This window comes from Lissotriton vulgaris, chromosome 12 (assembly GCF_964263255.1).
Source record: "Lissotriton vulgaris chromosome 12, aLisVul1.2, whole genome shotgun sequence".
Classification (NCBI taxonomy): domain Eukaryota; kingdom Metazoa; phylum Chordata; class Amphibia; order Caudata; family Salamandridae; genus Lissotriton; species Lissotriton vulgaris.
This window is the reverse complement of record NC_141700.1, coordinates 803845602-803863803: the sequence shown is the minus strand read 5'-3', so window position 1 is coordinate 803863803 and position 18202 is coordinate 803845602. Positions and strand designations below refer to the sequence as shown.

The window sequence follows — 18202 nt, the reverse complement described above, 5'->3', positions numbered from 1 at the left end:
CATTGGATGCCCCTATGCGCGAGCCTTCTGGGTTTGCGTCCTCCGATTTCAACGATTGCAATTCTAATTCCCCCCTCCTTGTTGACATGACTTGATTTTGTGAACTCAGATACCAGTGGCAACAAGTCATTCTTTCATACTAAAACATGGGGACTGGGTGAGACGAAACAGAGGGCCACTTGGACAAGACTCCATCACACGCTCTTTTCCCTGAAGCAGTAATGGCTGTATGTCTGCCTTTTATTGTCCTCTGTCGCGACACGTGTTGCGTACTGTGAAGTGATGCCTTGTACTCTTCCCCAGCTCCTTTCTGAGATCCTACCAGCCCATATGATGCTCACTTGGCCCTTCCAGATGATGTCACTCGTGGGTCCTGGTTTAGAGTGTAGTGGCGGGGTCACACCATGACGGCTATCCCACCCACCGCCTTAAAAGTGCATTATATCCTACGGAACTTGTAATACGGCGGCCGTGTTATCCATCCCGTGTGTGCCGGAGTAACCCGATGCCAAATTCTAAATCTAGCCCAATAATTAATCCCAATATCCCAAGGCAGCTTGTGCTGTAGAATTGATTAAAGAAAAGGGACTGAAAGGAGCCGCCCATTGCTCTGATGTGCAGTGACTGCACCGTGTACTAATATTTTGTGCAGTTTAAGTCCTGTCGTCTTTTCCAATCAACAAACTCACACAACTTATGGTTTATGGTTTAAAGTTTTTCTTTCCAAATATTCACCCTCCCAAGCCTCTCTGAGGCTGCATTTGGGCTTGGAATACCTCTGTGATCATGAAAATGGTGATGGTGTCAATTCCTCCCTGAAAAGCTTTGGAAGCTGTTGTGGCTTCTAGGAGTGGATGATAATAGACCTGCTTTCCCTGTGAACTCACACGACGTCCACCCAACTATACTCATGTATGCGTGTGGGTAATCTGTCTTAAATGCCCAAAATGGAATAATGGTCGAATACCGTCCATTTGGTTTTGTTCATGAGATTTTGGTCTGTTAATTGCAGATGAGGGGACCACGTACAAACTGTTGCAGCATGTGCCAAAATGAGTCCAGCGCATGGCTGGGAGTCCCGTTTTTTAAGGCTGTCCACCTGGAGACCAGCGTAATGTCCAGTTGAAGACTGCTCCGAAGTACTATCCACTCCACTCATGCCAGGACCATACACGGCTTCGTCCCAAGCTTTAGAATCTGAGCTTTGTTCAGATTTGTGATTTCAAACTTAGTATTGCAGGAGGGCAGAGCATCAGACCGTCTTTGAAGAGCAGCGGGTGTTCGATGTAAGATTACCAAGTCATTAGCGACCATCATCCGCCTGAGACCGAATGGACCAGGTTTGCGGAAAGAGTTAACTGAACTCTTCCTTAGGCAGATCCTCATGGTACACGTTGGAGTTTAGGGGCAAGGGGGCAGTCTTGCACCAATGCTAGTTATTTTGGGTCGAAGTAGTCATCATTACCCAAACACACAGACGTATTGACCTGGAGAGCATGTACAATCTTTAATAAACCAGAATCCAGTTCCATCGCAATGAACTTTCTTCGGTGGCATTTGAAGTCACTTGTCACCACCTTTTGGAAATTTGGTATTAAGCGAATTGATTTCATTACTGCCTGGAACACAATTGTGCCCAGATATTACTTTTACTGTTAAGCAAGTCAGTTGATCTAGAACTGCTATGAGTGCCCGTCTTGAATGCGTCAAACCCAGACAACAGAAGTAGGGAGGGCAGTTTAGGGGCAAACATAGACAACAAGTGAGGGGGCTGGTGGAGGCAAGCAACTTGAAGAATGGAGGGAGAGGGCGGTTTAACGGGTAAGAAGATGGACAGGGGAGAAGTGCAGGAGGGGGCCAGCTGAAAGACGCCCTCTGGTAGACCGCTTAAACCCAGAGTTGCCCCTATAAAAAAGAGCAGCGGAAGGAGCAGAGTGATCCACCCACACTCCAGGGGAGGAACAAACTCAGAGGAAGGAAGCCCGCAGCAGCTGACCAATAAGAAGCAAGGAAATATGTGGGACTGAAGCCAGCCAATGGTAAGCAGTGGGCGGTCTCTAAGCCCATTGATTGGAAATGAAATCTATTAGAGACCGCTTGAGCTCTGCCTAGGTTAGACACCCGCTTTGAGCCACATTTCTACCTCCACGCTTCAAGCGAATCGCTACTCCTTTTCAGCCAGTTTTGTAGGAGGTGATGTTAGCCGTCTTGCAGGATATCCACTCCTTTCACTGCTAGATGCGGTGGGGAAAGATTTTAGAAGCCCCTTCCTGCAAGCTGTTGGAACTTTAACGCTGTCGGTTTAATCCTAAGAGCTGTGGGGTTTAGACCCCGCAATCTACTCTAGGCACTGATCTGCTTGAATTCTATCTAGCGTAGAGCTTCAGGTTTGTGAACAGGGGTCACTTGCAATTTCCTTTCACACAGACTGGCTCAAGTCCAAGTGGGCTCCTGGGAGGACGGAAGCACCAGGGAGAAGGTGCGTAAGTGCAAAGCAGTGTTTTTAATGGAGGATTTACCTGCAGCGCTCTCAAACCAGGCGAATCCTCCACAGTTGAGGGGATCCCGTCAGCACAAGATCCTATGGCCCTGATTGGCTGTCGCGTGTCACGCTCCTGGTCTTCAACACTGACCACTGGCCCCGGAGCCCTACTGCACAACAAGATAATGAGCAATTGTATCCATGCAAGACTTGGTCGACATGAGACCTCTCAAGCTGATGTGTCACTGGTGTGAACTTTGAGGTGGTTCCAAACATCTGGGTTTTAATAAATTGTGATTCAAAGAACATGTAGACTACCTTCTTTTTGCAAAGGTAGCAAAGTCGGTTTTATTCGGTTTTAACCGCAGTTTAATGGTTGCACTGCTCCAGTGAGACTCCCTGGCCAAAAGTGCACCAGTTCTTCCTTCTGGGAAGCCAGGATCAGCTGCAGAGTTTGACTACAAGAGGTTTGAAGGCTTGGCATTTACCTGCTCCCTTGGACTTCCAGCAGCTTTAGGCATAGGAACCCCCCTTGTATTGAGTGCCCTTTCAGTACAGAAGGGAGAAGGCATTCATTTGATAGCATTTCTGACCAGAGAAGGCACTTTAAGTTTAGCAACCAAGTATTTGAATGGCTGTCAAGAGCACTTGACCACGACTGTGTGCACTTTAAAGAAGCAAGTGCTGGGAAGCGAGATTGCGGTCACTCGGGAAGGAATGTTCTTTAAAGAAGCAACTGATCACCGAGAAGTCGCTGACTAGTCCTGAAGTTTTACCTTCAAACCTGCGTCACCAGGGGTTACTTTTCTGGCCTGGTGCATTTTGTAATGTTTGTCATATGAAAAGATGCTCCAGAGGGTTTTGTTGCTGACGTGTTCCCACCTCACACGTGTGTGCACTTAAGGCTCTTGTGCACCCTGGAGCTGTGAGTAAGATGGAGTTTAACCGGTTACCACAGAGAGGGGTTCCCCTCCAGTCGCTGTCTCCATGCAGTGAGATTTCTTTAATTTCTGCTGTAATGTTACCATACGAGTACATTCAACGCTGGATGTGTTTACACGGATACAAAGGCTAGAACTGTTTTGTAGTAAAACATTCTTCTGTTGGGTAAATGTTGATTAAATTCTAGGCCATGTTTTTGGATCTAGTAAATTTCCACAGTAACCAGTGCATCATAGTCCCTTTCTGGCTGCATCTCCCTGGTGCACATTGTGAACGTTTCTGTCACTTGGTGGGAATTTTAAAAGCTGTTTCTATCCCGGCTCGTCTACTTCCTTAGGTGTGAGTTCGTGCAGCATGTCCTGGGGGAGTCTTACATCGCCGGAGCCCAATATCAGTACGTCGGAACACCGGAAGATCAGGTAAGGCGCATGGTCTGTCGGGGAGCTTGTTTATTGTGCAAAGGTGGGGCGTGGCGGAGGGGGGGGGGGCTCACCCTTCAGAGTACAAGGGACAAAGGGAGAAGGGGACCTGGGTACGGGGTAGAATCTGGTTCCATCTGAGGGTGACTCCTTTGACGATGCTGGATCCCTGCCTTTTGCACCTGAGCTGGTGATACTCACCTCACTCGCCCCCTGTACCTTGCTGCCATTGGCATTCCATTTGAAACTGGTCACATGGCACAATATTGGGTACTGTCTATTTTTGTGAACTGTTGTGCCAAGTAACCAATGCCTAAATCCTCAAAGGCACTCTTGTGATGCCAGAAGGTTTTATTTTATTTTTTGCCAGGATTGCTAGTGGGATGAGGGTAAGTAAGTTGGTTTGCCCAAACCTACTTACCCTCTGGAGACAAGGAGGGTTGGATTAAAGAAGTGCAGGTAAAGCCTGGGAGGAGGCCTTGGCAGTAGCTGCTCTGTTGTACTGCCCTGGGTGCCACACATTCACATCTGTCTGGGCAGCTGGTTCAAGATGCGCTCTGTCTAGTGACTATCTTGTTTCTTTCAGGAGGTTGTGCAGGAGACGGAGACCAGCCCCCCGCAGCACAGAGGTGAGTCCATGGCCTGCGCAGCAGTGTTGACACGTCTCTTCCTGCTTGTTCCTTGGTAGCCCTGGCCGTGGCCCTGTCCTGGGCTCGCTGAGGCCAGCAGGTGGACCCGCTGAGGTGTCTCCAACCAGTTAAAGCAGTGTTGATCAAGAGCTCATTGGTTTTCCATCCGTACAAATGTTAAACAGAAGTCCTTTAACTAGATTCACTCTCTCGAGCAGGAGGCGAGCTGTCGCTTTAAATGACCTCTGGCAAATACCTGTGGACCATCTGATTGCCCATTGTGTGGAATTGGTCATATGGGCGAAGGAACCCCCTCCTGATGACTTAACACTTTACTTTGAAGACCCAGCCTGGACCGGTTCCCACCAGAAGCACCTGTAGGTCTGTCTTGCGAGAGCAGTAAGACCGCCTGACTAAGTTGTAATCAAGAAAGCGACTGACTTCTGACCATGTTGAACTGTAGTTTGCGGTCCTTTTCCTTCTGCTCACCTGTGAGGAGAGAACAGATTGCAGAGATGGATTGGGATGGGTGGAGACACAGGGGCACTAAGCAAAAAAACTTTTGTGGACCAAAAGTCAGGAACCTGGCTGGTAGATATATCCTTTTTCTCTTGATTGTTTAATACTAAGGGAAAATGTTTAAAGACCTACCCAGGGTGAAGTCACCTACTCAATGAATTAAAAACCAAAAACACACTGTGGTCTGTATCAGAGCCTGCCGTGTTCCAGAAGTAAATCAACACTCCTACCCAAGTCAGTGGCCGTTACTGAGGCTATGTACCATTAGCTTACTCATAAAGTACCAAAATAAGCAACCCGTATGGTGGGATTCACTACAATTGTCAAATAGACCCGTACAGAGAGACTGGATTTCCATCAACGTCCGATGTAGATCATGTATTCTCATTTGGTCATCCAAATAGGAATGGTATGTCTCATGATCATTGAGACTAATCCATAACCCATACTCGTCTGGGTCACATCTCCAAATGTCGTGAAGACCATGAGTGCAATGATCGTGATGGAGTCCGGTGCAGTGCAAAAATAATAAAGTGTGGTGAAATTAAAAAAGGATAGAATATAGTTAGTTAAAAATAGTGGTCACCTTTTTGGAACTTTGACCATAAGGCAACCTTATTTTGGGATTCATGTTAGATCTCTGATTTCTTTTGTGAACAGATACAAACGATACTGGTTGAAAGAGGATTGAGAGAAATACATATGACACACTTGTATCCTTTGATTGGTTTAGTTATGTTTCACGTTTTTGATATGCAGTAGCAAACGTTAAGGACTGTGGCCCTGAAGAAAGCAGCGGGATTTAGTTCCCTTGTGGGCGAAACATGTTGGCCCGATACATGCAGTTATATGGTTAGACTGCATCTTTGCACTGTTCTTGTTTTTAGGAAGGGAGAGATCAAGTTATATTAAAGCTTGTTGTATTGATCTTCTATCCTTTTTTAATTTCACCACACTTTATTTTTTGCACTGCACCGACTCCATCACGATCATTGCACTCATGGTCTTCATGACATTTGGAGATGTGACCCAGACGAGTATGGGTTATGGATTAGTCTCAAGGAGCATGAGACCTACCATTCCTATTTGGATGACCAAATGAGAATACATGATCTACATCTGACGTTGATGGAAATCCAGTCTCTCTGTATGGGTCTATTCGACAATTGTAGTGAATCCCACCATACGGGTTGCTTATTTTGGTACTTTATGAGTAAGCTAATGGTACATAGCCTTGGTAACGGCCACTGACTTAGGTAGGAGTGTTCGTTTACTTCTGGAGCACGACAGGCTCTGATACAGACCAGTGTGTTTTTGGTTTTTAATTGGTAGATAGTATTCACAGGAGTGGCGTACACAGGGCTGGTCCCTGTGTTGTCCTGAAGAGATAGGGGAATCTCGAACCATGTTGACACAAGGGAATAGGCATGCCTAACTCATTGACAGTAGGATCCCTAGTTCTCTACCCCACTTTTAAAATACCACCCAGGAGCAAGAATAAATCCTGTATAGCTCACTAGGCAGGTATTTTAACCCACATAGATCATACCACTCCATATTCACAAACGCCACTTGCACCACACATAGTCCATCACAAAAAAGTGCTCCTACGTAGTTCGCAAGTCGTAGCACGCCTCAGTCCGTAGAGGACTGGGATGTCCCCAATGATGAAGCATGTCACTGTGGGAAACCCTGGTGAGTGAGGGGACTCAAGAAATATCACTTTCTTTCTATCTACATCACAGATATTCCAACCCCAACGAGCGTTGTGAATACTATCTACCGGCCAGGTTCCTGACTTTTGGTCCACAAACGTTTTTTTGATTAGTGCTAATGACAGGAGGGTGAACCTGGCCCTACCCTCTTTCTCCCCCCCTTTGGATGTAACATGGAGACACAGGGGGTCAGGAGTGTCCCTCTGGGAATAAACCTTGAAAACCAATCTGTTTCCAATCTATAGGAATCCGGTGTAGGTTTATTGCTTTACTCTACTTCAGGGGTCTCCAAACCGGTCCTGGAGGGCCGGATCCATGGCAGATTTTTAAAATTACTACTTGTATCTCAATGGGGATATCCAAAAAATCTGGAATGGATCCGGCCCTCCAGGGACCCCTGCTCTACTTCTTGCAGCATTGTGTAGAGTCCTAGATTTTGCTGAAACGAGTACAAATCTCTACACCAGAAATACTCCAAGTCCCACCTACCTCTGGTGCTGGAAGGACCGCAGGCCTTCTTTAAATGTTTGTTTTTTCAAGCTTCAACGTTCATGGAATTTAACGAGCGAAGTTTTTGGTGAGCGCTCGAGGGAGGCTTCAGGGACACTTGTCTCCTTCGATGGACATTCCTGTAAAGTTGTCTGGAGGCCCTTGCAAGCTGTAGATGTGCGTTCCATCACCCATGCTACTTTTCAGGATTGTGCTGCCAACTCTGCACTGGTCTTAGACCGGTGGTGGACCCCCACAGACCGGTGGTGGACCCCCACAGACTGGGAGACCCACAGACTGGTGCACCCAACGGTTGGAGTTGTAATGGTCACTCTTGCACATATTGCATGGCCGGGTCTTTGTTTTCAGCCTCTCGTTAGCTAAACAACCCAGCGGTCTCACTCGGTAGAGATTGTGTAGCCGGTCCAGAGTTTAAGAATGGTTGTGTTCGATTGCAAGACTCGCACTGCAAAAGAGTCTATTCTACTATTGGTGCGTGCAGATCCAAAACTCCCAGCCCCATGGTTTTAGTATCTGAGCCCCTAGTAGAGCAAGTAGTTTTCCAAGTCGAGTGGTGTGGCTCAGTGGTTAGAGGCGGCAGACCCGAAAGCAGAGGACGGCCCGGGACCAGGGTTCAATTCCCGATGCGGCAGGGTGGTGGACCAGGGTCAGCGGACTCGATAATTCTCGCATCGGTGCCTACTCTAACCAGGGATCACACTCTGCAACTCTGGGCATTAGCTTGCCTCATCTCCACAACGGCCCCCACATACGCCGGGGATGCCTGGTTTCACCTTGGAGGTACCCAGTAGGGACCATCTCTCAGGGAAAGCCAGGACGGGTTCCCCAGCGGTCTACTGCGCAGAGATACTTCTTCGGGAGTCGATTCTAGAGCATTACAAACCCACAAATAATTACGTATTAAGTCCTTCCCTTCCTTGAAGTATGAATAGTGCCTGCCCACCTCCCCTCGGCACAAGACCCCAGTACCCTAGCAAGCTTTACCTGTAGTAATCCAGAGGGAGGATCTCAAACTGCTCCACCCTCTCACTTCACATCCTTGAGATGGCCTGAATCCGGCGGTCATTGTGCCTCATGTTGAGATCCTCCAGCATTGCGCAGCTGGGCAGCGAGTCCCTGCTGACGTCGTTTTGCGCATCTCCACCAGGCTCAAGTCCTTCTCCACTATTGACCATCTGAGGCCCACGTTGTGCCTTGTGTTGAGATCCTCCAGCATTGCGCAGCTGGTCGGTGCTGCCCACCCTGGGTGCTTCTCGTTACTTGCACGTCTTGTTTCCCTCTGCCTGGGACACTGTACTGCGTTTGTGCGAAGCTCTGCGTGGGGAAAGTCTTCTGTGAAGTGTGATTGGTTCAAGACTCCTTTCTTTCCCTGCAGAGCTGGAGGCTTGTGAGCAGGCGATGCAAACCAGGCAGACCCCAGCGAAGGATGAAGGTGATGTACGGCAGCACAAGCGCTTAGGGGAGGGTTGGGTGCATTGGGAATGACCCGCTATGTGCCGCAGAGGTATTCAGTCTGTTTCTGCAGAACGACCCCGACTTCATCATTGGCACGAAGATGTGGTTGACCTTTGCCCTTCCTCCTTCACCTCTCATGGCTGATTAGTACTAGGGCTTGAATACTGGACCCTCTTGCTGTGTATTCCAGGTTGCTGTCAGGGTCTTTGCTCTGTCCAGTCCTGGTCAGCATCTCCAAGTGTTGTCTGCCCTTTGGACGCATGTGAACCATGGATGATGGGGGAGGAAGGTTCAGGACTGTAGTGTACCCCATGTCAAGGAGGTAATGGCAACCTTGCAGACAACAGGGGCAGGGAGACGTGTTACTGTAGGGTGCACAGCTCCTTCACCACTTCAGCTTCCAACACATTCCAAAGGGCTCCCGAGAACCGTGGCCCCCACCCAGCTCCAGTTTACGCCGCTCCAGTTTACGCCACTCCTGTTTACGCTGCTCCAGTTTAAGGGCTATTGGTGATTCCGGAGCGTACGTCCAGTCTGGCCTTTGGTTCCTGAAGGGACAGAATAGCCATACAGTTACATGAGCTAAATATCCTTTCCTCCCTCCCTTATCAAAGCTCTTTATCCAATAAAGTATCTGTTGGCATTAAAACTGCAAACCCATCCTCCGTTAGGCGGAGGAGATCTGCTCTATTAAACCCGCGTGGTTTCTGAAGTCCAGCTCTCTGGCAGATTATCTGTAAATCGAATTACCTAATGTATTCACCTCAGTTAAGTCTTTCCCCAGTTGTTGTAAACTGCCCAACTCGCCCACCGGTGCCTCTGTAACCTGCAGGGGGTGGTTGTGCTCCTTTAGTGCCCCCCTATTCTAGAGCCTTGGTCTGCGCTGTTCAAACACCCACAATAAATTGTGTACATTTTCATTCTCCATTTTAGAGCTGACTTGGAATCCATCCTGATGGGCGTTGGGAAGTATTTAGTTTGTGATCCACCGTTGTCCCTCCACCCAAGCAGGGCCTCCCTGCTCGAAGGCTGGAATCAGATCTGCTGAAGGGATCTCTGCTTCGGGGTGCCAGGTTGATGCCATGCCTGGAGTGCACCCCCAGGGCCTGCATTGGGTGATCTTAAGCATGATTACTACCAGGCCGGTGACCAGCTCCATCCCTAAAGCGACATCTGTTCAATGCCTAGATCTGAGGTGTCTAGCATCGCTTAAGGAGGCCCCATCTGCACCTGATTTTTTAGAATATCCGTGTTCTACGACTCTAGATGGCCGTAATCCTGAAAGTCTGGCACGCAACGAGCTCTCCCATAGGTCCTATATCAACGCTCTGCCCTTAAAGTTGGGTAAAAATTGTAACTTTCTTAGCTATAAAGTTCTATTTATATTCACTGTTTAAGTTGCTGTCCGATTTTGTCGGTTAAACCTTTGCCTTGACTCTGGAGAGCTGCTACTTCTACATTGTCTACATCCCTAGAGACCCACTCAAGTAAAGCGCCTTGACCAGTCTGATCCATGCGCTTGCTATCGGTGCATGGGTCTCCAAGATGTACTCTTCACTCTGACTTCCAGGCATGTCGTAGCGCCTGGACGAGGGACTTGGGTGTACCTAGCAGTGATGAATACTGGGAAATCCTCTAAACTGCAGACACTCTTGCACTTCTAGTTTAGAACAAGGATGTACAAAATCCAAGCTGACCCCAAGGCTTGCCCCAGCTGAATATCCTGGGTGCCCCGCGGATTCACTTCTCCATGCAAACTTCATACCTCTTGTTTGGCACTGCCCGAGATTACAGGAATTTGGGACACTGTCCTAGTCATTGCCAAAATTTCCCATAATCGATAAACACGGATCTCAGTATACAGTATTGCCCATGATTGAGAAGCTCGTTCCTCTAGGATGGCCTTTTTCAGTATTGCCCAAGATCGAGAAGCTCATTCCTCCGGGATGGCCTTATACAGTATTGCCCATTATCTAAGGTCATTCCTCTAGGATGGCGGTGTTCAGTGATGTATCTGGAGCGCATGTGGAGTCTTGATGGCTTCCACCATTTTTACTTACCAAGCAATGAAGAGCTCTTACCTGACCCTTGGGTCCTCTTCCCCTAAACCTTCCCTGCCCTACCGCCTGCCCTCATGATATTTGGTGCCCACCACGTACATACCTTTCACACCTCACAACACATACCTGTCTCCCAACATGCTGACGCAACTGCAGAGGCAAATTACAATAACATTTTTGTTGACAATGAGCAAGAATCTGCTGGAACTTGGTACACTGCTGCGTTGGTAACCGCTTCCTCTTCATGGGACTACCTTGCGTGGTCAGTAGATGTCTGTTAGGGAGTGTGCTATTCACTGTAGTGATTGTCATGTTTGACCATAGCTGAAAATCACAAATCGCATTTTCTAACCATAACTTGATGCTCTGAAAGTACTTGTAGGCCCTGATACTTGATGCCATGACCCAGAATCTGAATACTCCAAGCCAGGACCTGGCGCTCCATGGGCAAGGTTCACTTGGCCCCCAAACACCTTGTATCTCCTGCTCCCACCGATACTTGGTGCAGCGTCTGTACCATAAGCCTTAGACCAGGCTTTAGAAGGTCTTTGATAAACACTAACGCATAGTACTTAACTGTTGCCCCTCTTCCCAGCGCACCCCTGATCCACCAATCACCTATGCGTTTGTCTTAGAATTATTCAGCTTCAGTAATTCTCTCCTCTGATAGACCAGATGACTTGTTAGTGGCTCTTCACACCCCACACTGCCCTGAACCCTCCTGTTGATAAACTTCCAAGCAGCACTTAAGACCACGCATCCTTGTGTCACGTGCTGTGGCCATAGACCTGCCACACTGGCTCCTTCTGGGTCACTGCTGACTGCTTCCAGGTTGTAGTTCCTTATCCACCCGGTTGTAGCTTGAATAGTTTGTATCTTTGCCTTTCAGAGACCCCCGAGGAGCAGCTGCACCGGTTGCAGGAAGAGCGCATGTGCAAGGTTTGCATGGACAACCAGGTGTCCATCGTCTTTGTTCCTTGCGGCCATCTCGTGGTGTGTATGGAATGTGCCCCCAGCCTCGCAGATTGCCCAATCTGCCGGACGCCTATCAGGGGCTCCGTCCGCACGTTCATGTCCTAGCTGCCTGGTGAGTTTTGACCTTCCTCTCTCAAATACTGTGCAGTCTCAATGTATACTGGCTGAAGTGCTTTCCTCTGTCCCTTGTTCACCCCAATAGTGGTGGCAAAGACCATGTGAGCTTTGCCTAATGTTGGTCCGTGTAGATCCTGCATGTCTATGCTTGGCGCTGCCACAGTGAAAGTTCCTTAGAATGCGAGCCGCAATGTTCATTGTGAGTGGAGTGATAAAGAGCGGAGGGAAAAGGATGAAGTGATTCCAGTGCTTGGAGGGCTTGTCATATGCTCTACAAATGTCCTCACTCGGGGCTAGAGTTTTTGGAACTGAAATAGTATGTAATTTCCTTCATAATTTTCTTTTTCTTCTAGCTCTAGGTAGCCTCAACAAACTCTGGTTCTGTGCAGAGAAGAGGTTTCATTTTGCATCTTTTTGGAGAATCTGCATGGACTTCCCAGGAGAAGCATCAGACCATCAGTAACCGTCACTTCCTGTCCAGTCACCTCTGCCTAACGGACTATAAATCTGTTTTGTTTCCAAGTTTGAACCCTACAATTTATATTGAAATTATTCTATTAAATATTGCAGAATATATTTATTTTTATAAAAATTATAACCTTTACGAAATATGCTTGGGCGTATGCTATTTTAGAACTGTTGTGCAATAAAGATTTTCTATTTTGAGTGGCTGCTGGAGTCTTGTCCGTGTTCTTTATACGAGAGGTCTTTCAGACATGGCCTTCGTGGGTCTTTTCACCACCACTTGTACGAAGGGCTTCCAGCTGCAAACTCCCCGCTTCCTGAATGTAAAATTCCAAGAGAACTAGAAAGGGTAAAATGATACTGTGGAATGGCCACCGACGCGCTGCCAGAACTAGGATCCGTAGGGAAAATGGAGAGCCACCCACAGCGTAACATATCAATTCTGTAAAATGGGGGATTCGATTATAATCAAAGTATACCGAAGGCTATAGATATTACATTTGAAATGTTAACACTAACCTCCAATAGACTTGCTCCTCCTAGAAGACTGTCAGTGAGTCTCCAACCTCTGGGGATCAAAAGGAGACAAGAAAACACAAAGGTGCAGCGAGGGAGATGGTAGAGTGCAAACTAATGTGAAAGTTGGAGAACGCGACAAGACACCAGTTTGCTAGTCAATCAGTCCTTGCTGCCTTTTATAGTGCCTAGAATGACTATTCAGAGCGGTCATGGCCGGTAGAGGTGGGCGCCAATTTTGATTGGTACTAGTGTGGGATCCGTTACGGACTCTAAGTTGGCACCACCATCTTGGATTGGGAACCAAGCTGACTGAGCCCACAGTCTCAAAGTGCCCTGGCTACCATAGCATTCAATGTTACTGAAACCTGTCCACCTCTGTCGAAGGTCTGATGTAATGTGAGGACCCCTGCCCTGCCGGTAAGTCATGACCGGTCTTCAGAGAAAAGGGACTGTCTTTGAGGCAAAGAGTTCAAGGCTAGTATTGGCAATTAACATGGTTAAAGAAACAGTACAAATATAGATTATCTTGGTAGTCATTTTTGAGTGGCTGTTCTGGTAGTGTAGCTAAACTGGTGCAGTAAACCAGGTCGATCTGCAATTTCCAGCCTCGTCCCTAATCTGGCTGAGCAGATGGCAGAGACTTTAACACAAATATCTGGGCCAGTGTGCACAAAACTGATCCATGCGGTCTTTTTTAAGGAGAAACCTTTGCAACGCGAGCCTTGATTTCAGCTAAGCCATTAAGGCTTGAGTTGGGTGTATCTGGAAATACATACTAATAGGGCAAGATGCTTGTGTGATCTTGGACATGCCACACCGCAGCCTAAAGAGTTGATTCAGCTAGAATTGGCAGGAAAACCAAGCTAGGAGGAGAGATGTGTCCACCTTTGTCAACCCCACCCCTCAGTTTGGGGGAGGAGAGGTGGAGCACACATCGGTCCCCTCCAGCTTGAAGATGAGGGGACCCAGCTAATTAGCACGAGGCGCATATCTCCTCCCACTAGAGCAGAGGTCTTCAATCTGTGGGGTGCGACCCCCAGGGGTTGGGGGGGGTTGAGGCATGGGAAGGGGATTGCGCCCTTCATTTGCTAAAAGAAAACATTCCAGACGTTTTTAAAATGGTTCTCCCTGGAGTTTTATTCAGAGACTCTCCTGTGCTGAGAAATCGAAGCCCGGCCGACATCAAACCGCGCCTCTCTACCAGTGAGCTGCTGGCCTGAAAGGAATGCAAATGTGCACAAGGAGTTACTCTGCGAATGTAAAGGATTTGCAGATTAACTCGTTTACATTTCTTTCAGGCCAGCAGCACAACTGGCAGAAAGGTGTGTTTAGCTGTCTGCCTGGCTTTGATTTCTCAGGACAGGAGAGTGCTGTTCCAGTCGATTGATTGTGGCGTAACAAAACGTGAGGGGGTCCCCCTGCAAGAAATGCTGAAGGGGCACCCAACACATGGGGGTGGGGTGGGGTGGGGGGGGGGGGGCTTTGTTGTGCGACTGGTTGCGATGAGTAGCATACGCATCTGCCAAGCAAGTGATTGCAACAGGTACCAACGTTCAGTCTGGACCAAACCCCACATCCTTATAAAGCATTATTTTTTGTGTTAAATGTGTTGTGATTAGAGGAGCCCTTTTCTGCATGCTATTTATATTTGTTACAAAAACACAAGGGAACCCTCAAGGTAATAAGGACCTTGGGTAACAGTTATGCATGTACGCAGTGGTCCTTAAACACATGATCTAAACAATACGAAAAATATGGATTAGAATCAATACTATATTTTGGATGTCTAGCCGGACAAACCATTTAAAAATGTAATCAAACCAATAGCTTGGATGAAACACAACATTTAAGTGAGACTCAGTCCTGCGTCCTACAGAGAAGAAAACATTAACAATTCTATACAACACACAAGGACATTTCAGGCAAGGCAAATCTAGCTTGATGTAGATCAAGTCAAGCTTAGTGAAGAGACAATGCACTTTTTGACACCGTGGATTAACGTGCAAGCTGTTACATCGGAGTCGACAACATTGCGATCCTATTCAACAATATTAGGATCATCAGGACAATGAATAGTGCATGCCTGATATTGGAAATTGCCTGTGGAAAAGGAGGAAGAGCGGTATAAGGGAAACAAGCATTGGAAATGCAATAGGTCTCGCATCATTAGAGTTAGTGCTTTTAGAATTGTTTATGGGTTTTTTTTTGTAAATCTTTAGCATTTTTGTTTCCTGTAGCCAATGCTAAAGAATTACAAATAAAAAAAGCCATAAACATTTCTAAAAGCTCTAACTCAAATGCTGCGAGACCTATTGCACTGTCGGCTGGGGTTTTTTGATGGTGCTGTGCTGGGGGAGAGAGAGTGGGGAGGGGTTGGAGAAGGGAGGGGGCGTGACACGCCAGATTCCAACAGCATGCACACACGTCACATGTTTGTGAACCGGAGCAGAGGTGTGTCGAATAGCAAGACGGAGCCCAAACAGATACAGTCAGAGGTGCAGCGGTAAGTTTAAAAGAAGAGGTGACGAGTCACAAAGAGACGCCTGAGTCCTGCGCGCGGCGAGTACTCTCAGTACCTGGCATATGGACGCATGTGTCAGAGTTCCCGCAAGAACTTTTGTCCCTGGTCTGCAGCATTGCATTCTCTGTGATATAAAATAATCTGGTAACTTTAATCACTGAGGTCGCACATAGATAGAGGGGAGGGCAGCGAGTGGAGTTCGGGGCGGCTAAAGTAGAGCGGGGAGGGCACTGGGTTAAGAGCAGGAAACGCTCTGGGGGTCCAAACCTGAGCGGCAAGGTTGTGCTGGGAGAGAGAGAGTGGGGAGGAGAGTAGGAGGAGGAGGGGGGAGGAGAGTAGGAAGAGGAGGGGGGAGGAGAGTAGGGGAGGCACGGCCTAGCGGCTGAGCAACCAAGAAATGAAGAGACAAGACGGAGGGAAGGCAGAGAAGGGGAGGGGGGGAGGAGAAATGCGACATGGCGGGCAGGGGAGGGGGCGGAGCGGGGAGAGGGTGTGAAAGCAGCAGGGGCCTGGAGTGCGGCTGAGGGAACAGAAGAAATGCGACACAGCAGGCAGGGGAGGGGGCGGAGCGGGGGTGTGGGACGAGTGCGCCTGAGGGAAAATACATGCAAGGCAGGCGGCTGGGGGCATGTGCACGCGCTTTTAAGCTCAATGCGCATGGAGCTTGAATTTCACGGGCACTGCAAGGAATCGCCACGATTCCTTGCAAGTTGGTTAAAGACTGTTTAAGCCCCCATAGTCTCGCAAGCTCGATGCGCATCGACAGGCGAGGGTTAAAGACTGTTTAAGCCCTCATAGTCTCGCAAGCTCGATGCGCATGCACATCGACAGGCGAGACCTAAAAAATGGGGGGTAAAGTAGTCTGCATTAGATTGGCATCGTGGCGACAAACATCCATGCCATGCTCAATGTCATGCGTGAGGTCTCGACAGTATCTAGGTGAGTGTAAAACTGAGTGCTTTAAGTAAAGCGAGGCTGTAAAAAAGGAGTGAAGCCAGTAAATTCTTTTTAATTTTTTTTTTTATTAAGTTTCCAAGACCTTTATTGATATAGTACGTCAATGTTACACGGCTTGGTGCCTACAACCCCGTGTTTGCCGGCAGAGTGTCAAAACCGTTAAAGAAATATCAAATAAGGAATTGCAGTTCAAGTATAACAAAATACACAGCAAGTCGCCTACAACCCTAGTGGGCCGGCCGCGTAGACAGTAATATTAGGTCTCAGATTTTGCTTTTTCTACTGTATAACAGTCATAAGCCATAACTGGATCATTCCACTACCGCACTCCCCACCCAACCTAGATTTAATTGTTATGAAACATGTGTTGCCTTCGTTTTTCAAGAATTGCGGGAGGTCAGTGTAACTAACAGACGGTCAAAACCACTTAATCATCAACTTGTGCATTCAAGTAGGCAGTGAGCTACACCAATAGTCTTGAGGCCTGGATCTAGGCGGCAGTGAGTCCTCATACGTTCGGAGCGTGTCCCTGCAATGCGCCATGTCCTTCAGCCACTGCTTAACCAATGCTACCCTGTTACACTCCCAGCATATGGAGACTCTTCGCTTAGTCAACAGCAAGGCCACTGCGCAGAACCTGCGTTTCGTGGCTTTCACACTTCCCAGTAGCCTCAGTAAGCAACAGCGGATTGTACATACAATAGTTACTCCCACCATTTCGGACAATTTAGACACCACCTCTTTCCAATAGGTCTGTATCTCCGCACACTGCCATGCCAAATGTATAAAGTCCGCTTGACTGTAGCCACATTGCTTGCAACTTGCCTCGTCATGTAGACCATATCTATGCAGTTGGACTGGTGTGTAATATGCTTGGTGCAGGTATTTAAAATGTATTCGCAAGTTGCCATTGGGCGTGCGTATTTTGGTCAGTGTGCAGGCTATCTCCCAATCGTTTTCTGTGAGGGGAGCTTCCAGTACTGCGGTCCATCTATCCTGCGCCCTAGTCTCTCTATAGCCTATTTCAGTCTGAGCCATTTTGTAGAGCCGTGAAACCAAGTGCGTGTTGGGTGTCGTTAGGAGGAATTGCAATGTATCCAAAGTTAACGGCTCATTAGGAAAGGTTGGATAGTGTTTGATCGCCCCCTTTAGCCTGTGAAATGTAAAGCAAAATAGTAGCGTTGGATTTTGTATATAGGCTAGGTCACGCTCCGTGATGAATACCCCATCTTTATATAAGTCACCCATGGAGACTAACCCTACCTGTTTTAGGAGGCCCATTCCGACATCTTTCGTCGTGACCGACGGATTCGGATGATGGTGTAGCGGCAATGCAGGAGCATATAGGGGTAGTTTGTGCATCAGCTGACCCAACCGTCGCCATGCAGCGTTTGTGTTGTCAATCGTGTTAATGTCATTGCTGTGGAGTGGGGGGTCTGTCGTGCATAATGATGTCTAGTGGGACAGGCCCCGCGTCACCCTCAACAGCTACATGTGTCAAATATGGGGTTTTGTGGTACCAGTGCGTGGCGTATTGGGCCTGGGCACATAAGTAATATAGCAAGAAGTCTGGTACTCCCCATCCGCCTTTGTCATAAGGTAGTGTCAACACAGCCAAGGTAATACGCGCCTGTTTACCCGCCCATATCAGCGTCAGTATCAATGTGGTCAGTCGCTTGACAACTTCCCTAGGCGGTTGGATGGGGATATTATTGAAGAGGTAAAGGAGTTTAGGAAGCACGACCATCTTTACAAACGCTATTCTGTCAGCCAGTGATAGTGGGAGCTGAATCCATCACTTGACTTTGTCTTCTAGTGCGTCGATGGTCCTACCATAATTTGTCCGTATGACTAGTTCCGGGTCCCTGTGGAACCATATACCCAGATATCTTATGGGGTCTGCCTGCCACGCTAACG

The 18202-nt window shown here is 48.0% G+C and overlaps 1 protein-coding gene across 3 annotated transcripts in view; it reads left to right on the top strand.

Moving 5' to 3' along the window:
- LOC147678795 (baculoviral IAP repeat-containing protein 7-B-like) overlaps window positions 1–18202 on the top strand; it is a 135037-nt gene that overhangs the window by 40279 nt on the left and 76556 nt on the right. Inside the window, exons 4-8 of one of the 3 annotated variants that reach the window (XM_086946642.1) lie at window positions 3762–3843; window positions 4430–4472; window positions 8592–8648; window positions 11621–11818; window positions 12177–12494. In XM_086946642.1, coding sequence (XP_086802768.1) covers window positions 3762–3843; window positions 4430–4472; window positions 8592–8648; window positions 11621–11811 — 373 coding nt within the window. In that variant the 3' untranslated portion in view covers window positions 11812–11818; window positions 12177–12494. Of the gene's footprint in view, window positions 1–3761; window positions 3844–4429; window positions 4473–8591; window positions 8649–11620; window positions 11819–12176; window positions 12495–18202 lie in introns of those variants that run through there. The other 2 variants (XM_086946640.1, XM_086946641.1) reach the window with 2 other exon arrangements.